The sequence below is a fragment of the Temnothorax curvispinosus genome, unplaced genomic scaffold (assembly GCF_003070985.1).
Source record: "Temnothorax curvispinosus isolate PA1 unplaced genomic scaffold, ASM307098v1 QBEX01005169.1, whole genome shotgun sequence".
NCBI lineage: Eukaryota > Metazoa > Arthropoda > Insecta > Hymenoptera > Formicidae > Temnothorax > Temnothorax curvispinosus.
This window is the reverse complement of record NW_020214949.1, coordinates 1-9,116: the sequence shown is the minus strand read 5'-3', so window position 1 is coordinate 9,116 and position 9,116 is coordinate 1. Positions and strand designations below refer to the sequence as shown.

The window sequence follows — 9,116 nt, the reverse complement described above, 5'->3', positions numbered from 1 at the left end:
TGTTATACACTTTATCAGTCAGAGCTTATTATAGTATAAATGCATTATTATAGCATTAAATGTTTCATTATGTTATAAATCAATAATACTACAAAACTTACTGACACGTGTTAACGTAATTTAATTTTAATTATAATTATCTTGGTGACAAAAGTATTATTATTTTTGTCAATCAATTCTGTTATTTTTACTGTTTATTTTTACATTACGTTTTATTATTGCCTTATATCATTTCCTTTAATATTATCTATATTCTAATAAAGTTTTATAAAATGTTTATAATAAATTTGTTTATTTAACTTTATAATAAATATTGATTTAATATAAAATAATGATTAATTTTATCATTATGTTTATAAATAAGAATATATCATTAATAAATAAGAATAAGTTGCTTTTATCATATAAACTAAATTTTAAAATAAAATAAATTGTATCAATATTTATTATTTTATTAAGTTTTTAGATGTTGAAATATTCATATTTAAATTTTTAATATTACCATCAAAAGAGTTATCTATATGTTACTTTTGTATTTATTATTATTATTATTTGTTATTATATATTATTATTATTTATTATTGTTTATTATATTACTGTTATTGTTACTGTTATTGTTGTTTAAATTTTAGTATTATTTCTTAGATAAATTTGTTATTATTTTTTTAAGTAATTAAAATTAGATTTTTATACATATATTCAAAAGTAAATTTATATATTATATACTGTAGATAAGAGATAGAAAGATAATGTTAAAAGTATTTGTCACTATTTATCTGTCTGTTATACACTTTATCAGACTAAACTTATTATAAGTATAAATGCATTATTATAGCATAAATGTTTCATTATGTTATAAATTGATACTACAAAATTTACTGACACGTGTTGACGTGTTTAAGACATCGGAGAATTCAACACATTTTGGTTCTACATTTGACGAACATAATAATTTATATTTTCCCAAACTTTTAACAATTGTATTTAAACAAATTTGTAGTTTATAAGGTACATTGCCATTATTAAATTGAATTGCTTTAAGTGGACGAAAATATACTCTTAATATAATTCAAATCTCATTTTTGTCATTTTTATTATATATATATATATAATAAAATATATATATAAAAGAATGATTTTTTAAGTTATAAAATAAAAATGACAATAATGAGACTCGCGAATTATATTAAGAGTATATTTTATAGCCGACATTATTTTATTAGTTAATTTTTGATTAATTTAAAAAATATTTTTTTTTCATTTGTGGGTAATTAATTTGTTTGAGATATACGTAACATAAAACATAAAACTGTTTATTTTCATAATTATAGGTATGCAAAACATTAAAAAATTTAATTGATTAATATAATTTAGCACAATTTATAGCAATTTAAATTATTTTAGTATCATTTCTTAAATAAATTATTTTTTATTATCTTTCTAAGTAATCAAAACTAGATTTTTATACATATATTCAAAAGTGAATTAACATATTATATACTCTTAATAAAAGATAGGAAAATAATGTTAAAAGTAATGTTTTTTAGTATTATTTTTACTGTAAATAAGCACTATCAGTTAGTAATAAGATATTTACATTTTATGAATAAATTTTCTAAGTTTTATATGATTTTGTTATATTTATATGAGGTAAAAAATTTATATTATATATAAAATATGTACATATAGTATTAAGATGTCTGTTTATTCACTATTACTGTCTTAAGTTGTAGCGTCAGAAGCGAGATAACATAATAGAAATCTTGTAAGATAAATAAAAATAGAAATATTTCTCAAGTAAATAACATTATTTAAAAATAAATATAATTTAATTATTTCCTTGAAATAAAAGGAAAGTTTTTTTTATATATTTTACAAGTTTGCATTGTTAAATATAAATGTTATGTTATTAATAGATATATATTAATATTTAATATATTTAACAAAAATTTTTATTCTATATTTTTCTGCTTCTGACGTCATGATGTAAGAATATAGTGATCAATAGACAAAAGTTATTCATTATTACTATTAAGTCACAGCTTTAAACATAAATCATTGTAAATATACATGCCATCTTAAATAAAAAAATATTATAATTTTTATAAATTATTTGTATTTAATTGTATTTAATTGTCATGATCTCAGAATGTACTGATCAATAGACAAAAGTTATTCATCATTACTATTAAGTCACAGCTTTGAACATAAATCATTGTAAATATTCATGCCATCTTATATAAAAAAATATTATAATTTTTATAAATTATTTGTATTTAATTGTACATCCATATTGTTAAATGTAAATATTGTTTTTATATAAACCAAAAAGAATGTAAGATGTATAATGAAAACACTTACGTAATTTTATTATATGATGTTCCACTTGATTAATATCATTGTTCCATGTTAAAATTTAAACCCGTTTTCCATTACCATTATTTTAAAAAATTTTTTAAATTTTATATTGTTGCTTATCTTCTACATAATGAGAAACTTCTATACCGTTAATGTACCTACTATCTCATTATAAAAGTAATAAAGTAATTAAGAATATTTAAGTTACAGTTATAGTTATAGTAAGTGTTATAGAAAATATTTTCTTTATAGACTAATTATAATTTTATAAATATGTTTTGAGATAAGTTTGAAAATTGTACAAAAATTGAGAAACGTTTCATTGAAAATTATACCTATAAAAAAAAGAGAAAAAATATAATTTAATATTTTTTTTCGTAAAACTTTAATTTATTTTATTAATGTAAACTAATTTTATATTTTACATTAAAAGTACATGTTTTTTTTAATTAGGATATATACTTAAAAATATTTTTTCTTAACAAAAATATAAAAAAACCTAAATATTATAAAAGTAAATAATGTTTCTGATATAAAGCTTCAAACAAAGAAACAAAGAATCTGCAGAAAGAGAAATTGAAGTGGAGTAATTTTCAATATTTACAATAAAATAATGATATTTTATGTCATTCTTTATTATTTAAATGTATATATATATGTAATACAATATTTAATGTGTAATATATAATTGAATAATACAAATAATGTTTAGACATAATAAATGTAAGACTTTCAACAAACAAAAGAAACTTTTTTAATATAAAGAATCCAATCCAATTATTTATGTCATTTAAACAAGAACATCATTTCTTCTAATCCAAGAATATTATTTTAATCCAGTTTACTTTTCTTATTTGAGTGCTACAAAAAGAAAGTACATTATTTGTTTATGATATATATTTAGATAATTAAAAAAAGACGAGTCTATAGCCTTAACCCTGTCCTGACCATTATAAATATTTTGTGTCTGATTACTTTTTCATCTACTTATTAAAGTGGTTCAAAAAATTTAAAAAAATTTACAAATATATTTTCAAGTTTCTAGAAACAAATATTGATACTTTATTTTGGAAAAGAATAAAATGTAGTATAATTTAATTATTGAAGATTAATTACAATTGGTTAAAATGTCAATTTTTTACAAAGTGAGGTACGGGTTAAAGGATACAATTATATTATTTTTATAAAAATAATATATAAGTAATTACGTATATTACATAAAGTACATAGATTTTTATTTCTCAAAGTTAATGACTGTTGCATTGTAAATAATTATTTAAATTCTTATTTTTATTAATGTTAATGTTTATTTATTTCTGTTTATTACCTGTTGCAACGAATTATTCTCTACGCTTCTTTTTTGAAGAGTACGGAAGACTTTTATGACTGTTTTCAGTGGCATGTGTCCATCTATCTTTGAAAGATCCTTTAAGTTTTGCACTATAAAATATGGGGGGTCAACTGTAGAAAAATATATTATGTAATTATTACAAAAATATAATGTCAATAATTGTTTTAAAAAAAAATTATTTTTAATTTGTACTTTATCAATATTGATAAAGCTATTTGTTTATTTTGATACAGATATAAATAAGTTACTGAATATATTTATTTATTTATTTATTTAATTTAATTTTGTAATAAATATTTATATAATATAAAATAATGACTGATTTTATTATAGTTGAAAAAAAGAATATGTCATTTATAAATAAGAATAAGTTGCTTTTATCATATAAACTAAATTTTAAAATAAAATAAATTTTATCAATAATAATGAAGAATATTTTACCTGTAGTTTGTATTTTACCAGTCATTTTAATTTTATCACCTTTTACTAATTCAAGATCACAATAAGTTTCTTCGTTAAAATTCATTATGTGAATCTCTAACTTATATTCGCCATCCGTCAGAGATCCACAACCAATTGATTTATTTAACTTATTGTTATAAACTGGAGCAAAATTTGTCTTGATGAAACCTTCTATGGCTAAAAAATAGATATTTAGACAGTGTTAAAAAGGAATTATATTTTATATTTTGATTATTTAAAAAAAAAATAAATATGCATATATACATATATATATACATATATATATATATATGTATATTTATTTATTTGTAAACATTTAATATTAATATATCCAAAATAAGATAAATATTATTAAGTATAAAATCCATCGATAGACTGTTTTGTTAGTATTTATCTGTCTGTTATACATTTTATTAGTCTAAACTTATTATAAATTCAAATGCATTATTATAGCATAAATGTTTTATTATGTTATAAATTGATACTACAAAACTTACTGACACGTGTTGACGTGTTTAAGACATCTAAAAATTGAACACATTCTGGTTCAACATTTGACGAACATAATAATTCATATTTTCCTAAACTTTTAACAATTGTATTTGAACGAACTTGTAGTTCGTAAGGTACATTGCCATTATTAAACTGAATGGCTTTTGGTGGACGAGCTTGTACGCCGTCTAAATGAATAATCTATTATAAAACACGTTAATTAATTATTTATTAATTCAATAATTATTTGACATATAACACATAAATGTGTGTGTGTGTGTGTGTGTGTGTGTATGTGTGTGTATGTATGCGTGTATGCGTGCGTGCGTGCGTATATGTGTATGTGTGTGTGTGTATGTGTGTGTATATATAAATATATATATTAATTATCTAGGAAAAAAAATTATTTTTCAAATTGACCAAGAATTAACTAATCAAATAATATCGGCAAAAAATATACTTTTAATATAATTCAAGTCTCATTTTTGTCATTTTTATTTTATAACTTCTAAAAAATTAACCTTTTGTTAGTTGACAATTTTTTGTAAATTTCTTGTATATATATGTATATATATATATATATTATATATATTATATATATATAATATATATATATATATATACAAGATATATATATATAAATGATTTTTTAAAAGTTATAAAATAAAAATGACAAAAATGAGACTCGAATTACATTAAGAGTATATTTTATAGCCGACATTATTTGATTAGTTAATTTTTGATCAATTTAAAAGAATTTTTTTTCTTTTCTGGATAATTAATTTGTTTGAAATATACGTAACATAAAACATAAAATTGTTTATTTTCATGATTATAGGTATGCAAAACATTAAAAAATTTAATTGATTAATATAATTTAGCACAATTTATAGCAATTTAAATTATTTTAGTATCATTTCTTAAATAAATTATTTTTTATTTTTCTAAGTAGTCAAAATTAAATTTTTATACATATATTCAAAAGTGAATTAATATATTATATACATTTAATAAAAGATAGGAAAATAATGTTAAAAGTAATGTTTTTAGTATTATTTTTACTGTAAATAAGTACTATCAATAAGTAATAAGATGTTTAAAATTCATGAATAAATTTTCTAAACTTTGTATGATTTTGTTATACTTATATTAGATAAAAAATATACATTCTATATAAAAATTGTACACATTGTATTAAGATGTCTGTTTATTCATTATTACTGTTTTAAGTTGTGAAAATGTTATGTTATTAATAGATATATTGGGTTGGCAAATAAGTTCGTTCGGTTTTTTGACTGGTTTTGAATGAAAAAAACCGAACAAACTTATTTGCCAACCCAATATATTAAGGGGATCCTAAAACCGTTTGTATTAACGACCAAATTCTATATCTGTCCTTGTATAGACAATGATGATAGACAAGGATAAACATGGTTATAGGTTATAATTTCTTCGAACGTCTCATTTTTATTCCAGGCTTTCAATCTCAATTTCAAAGGTACGTTATTGTTTGTGCACGTTTTCTGAAGGGTGGAAACATTTCATTTCGTACATATTACTTATACAACTGTTTATATTAGAAAATGAGGTAACAGGATTTTTAATTTTTTTCAATTACTACTAATTATTTTACATTCCCATCCTTTATTAGTACCTATACTTTACTCTTGTAAAAGGATTTTGCGATCTATACAGCCATTTCAAAATTAGACCTTTGACTGTAATTGTCAGTAATTGAGTCACTTTAGCATCCCCTTAATATTTAATATATTTGACAAAAATTTTTATTTTGAATCTTTTTGCTCCTGACGTCACGATTTAAGAATATAGTGATAAATAGTCATCAGGAGTTATTCATCATTACTATTAAAGAGATCCTAAAGCCATCTGTATTATCGACCAAATTCTATATCTGTCCTTGTATAGACAATGATGATAGACAAGGATAGACATGGTTATAGGTTATATTGCATTCATTACAATTAATTTTTTTTTTGTTGGCTTTTATTCTTAATTCCAATTACACGATATTGTTCTTACATGTTGTCCCTAGGTCATGCTGGTCTAATTTTGTGGATATTTATTGTGAAATTTTTGTAGAAAGCAAATATTGTCGTCGCATATAACAAAAAATATTAATTTTTTTTGTTTTCGATATAAATTCGACCACCATGATCTAGATTTTGATGCGTACTTTAACTTTGGAAAAGGATTTTTAAATCCATAGAGCCAATAAAAAGATATGCGTTAAGAAAAAATCAGTTACAGACGGCTTTTGGATCCCCGTCATAGTTTTAAACATAAATCATTGCAAATATACAAGTTATTTTAGAAAATATTATAATTTTTATAAATTATTCGTATTTAATTGTACGTCCATATTAATAAATATAAATATCATTTTTATTATAAACCAAAAAGCGAATAGTGAAGCGCATAGTAGAAACACTTACGTAATTTAATTTTATATGAGGTTCCACTTTATCTACTTCATCATTCCAGGTCATTATTTGGATACGTTTTCCATTGCCGTTATTTAAGAAAAATTTAAAAATTTTATACTGCTGCTTATCTCCTACATAACGAGGAGCTTCTATACCATCAACAAAACCTATTATTTCACTATAAAAGTAATAAAATGATCAAGAATATTTAAGTTATAATTAAAATTATAGAGAGAGTATTTTTTTTATAGGCTAATTACAATATATTTTATAAATATGTTTTGAGATAAACTTGATAATTTTACAAAAATTGAGAAATGCTTCATTTAAAATTATATTGAGAAAAGAGAGAAAATGTAATTTAATATTTTTCTTCTTTTAAAACTTTAATTTATTTTATTAAGGGGTAACGCCACTCTAGCGCCCCCTAATTTTGACAATTTTTTATGGGAATATAGTGAATGGAATACAAAATCTGTTTAAAGGCCTTTATTGTACATACCTTAAAGTGTGTTCACAATTCTTTTCAATTTCTTTTTTTACAAAATGTAGGCGCCAGAGCTCAGCAAAGGAAGTTGGAAGTGTTCTGCGGCCAGAAAGATTTCTCCTCCAATTTTTGACCTGGAATAAAAAACAAAAAATTTTTTAGTTTTATATAAGATTAGCTCGGAAAGTACATACGGAAATTAAAAAATATCATTTTTTGTAAAAATGATACGTTTGAAAAAAATATTTTATTGTACGTTTTGTTCAAACGTGCACCATTTTTATAAAAAATGATATTTTTTAATTTCCGTGTGTACTTCCCGAGTTAATCTTATATAAAACTAAAAAATTTTTGGTTTTTTGTTCCAGGTCACAAATTGGAGGAGAAATCTTTCCGGCTGCAGAACACTTCCGGCTTCCTTTGCTGAGCTCTGGCGTCGCCATTTTGTAAAAAAAAAATTGAAAAAAATTATGAACACTTTAAAGTATGTATGTACAATAAAGGCCTTTAAATAGATTTTGTATTCCATTCACTATATTCCCATAAAAAATTGTCAAAATTAAGGAACTCTAGAATGACGTTACTCATTAATGTAAATCAATCTTCTACATTTTACATTAAAAGTACATGTTATTTTTAATTAAAATATACTTATAAATATTTATTTCTGAACAAAAATATGAAAAAACCTAAATATTTAAAGAAGTAAATATAGTATATTTGATATAAAAAGCTTGAGAAAAACAAACAAAAAATCTGTAGACAGATGTAAATAAAATTTAAAATATAAAATTATACAATTTAGATTATTTAAATATATAAAATAAATTACATGAATATAATAATGTATAATATTCACAATAAATTAAGGGAGACCAATTAGAAAGAGATGAAGAGTGAGTTTAAGCAAAGCATTAACCGACGTTAATAAAGCAGGTCCTAATAATACATATGTAAAAATTTGATGATTTTGTGTGAGAACCTTCTTTAGCCGTACTTTATATAATATAAAATTTTACAATAAAATATACCAATAATAAAAATATATCAGAAATATGTTTGTTTTTATTTGATATTATTTTAAAGTACCATACGTTTATGGTATGCATCTTATATAAATGTAAATATAAAATATCAGAATTTTTCTTTTAATATTAAGAAAATGTCAAAAATTATGATTACATAGTTGAATCATATAACTGAATATTGTCCAATTCGTCATTAGATGTTAAGATATCCATTCCATTTAAGTTGTCAAACTCAGGTAATTTATCCGCTATACTGTAATTTTTGTTTTTAAAAAATATATCTATTATCTTTATATGATTAATTAAGAAGATTTAACATTTACATAGTTAATGTAATAAAATGTATTATTGGAACAGTTACAAAACGTATATATTTTAAAATAAATTTGAGATTTATAATAATAATAAAATAAAAGTTAAAAAATTTAAATAGAAATTAAAAAATACTTTATAAAAAATTATATAATAGAAATAAGAAATAATATAATTTCTTC

The 9,116-nt window shown here is 21.0% G+C and overlaps 1 protein-coding gene across 1 annotated transcript; it reads right to left on the bottom strand.

The window, feature by feature from the left end:
* Nucleotides 1–3,097: 3,097 nt before the first annotated feature.
* Nucleotides 3,098–8,866, bottom strand: LOC112454612. The gene is made up of 6 exons (XM_025016108.1): nt 8,777–8,866; nt 7,117–7,285; nt 4,669–4,864; nt 4,151–4,348; nt 3,686–3,819; nt 3,098–3,219 (listed from the first exon to the last, which is right to left on the bottom strand). The coding sequence occupies exons 1-6, from the start codon at nt 8,833–8,835 to the stop codon at nt 3,190–3,192; spliced, it is 786 nt and encodes a 261-aa protein (XP_024871876.1). The 5' UTR covers nt 8,836–8,866; the 3' UTR covers nt 3,098–3,189.
* Nucleotides 8,867–9,116: the final 250 nt, after the last annotated feature.

Excerpts from the sequence above, each read along its gene's own strand:
- LOC112454612 (XM_025016108.1), bottom strand. The coding sequence starts at position 8,835 with ATGGATATCTTAACATCTAATGACGAATTGGACAATATTCAGTTATAT. Across the intron at positions 7,286-8,776 it reads CAGTTATATGATTCAACTAT|TGAAATAATAGGTTTTGTTG; the intron begins GTAATCATAATT and ends TTACTTTTATAG. Across the intron at positions 3,220-3,685 it reads AGAATAATTCGTTGCAACAG|CACTCAAATAAGAAAAGTAA; the intron begins GTAATAAACAGA and ends TTCTTTTTGTAG.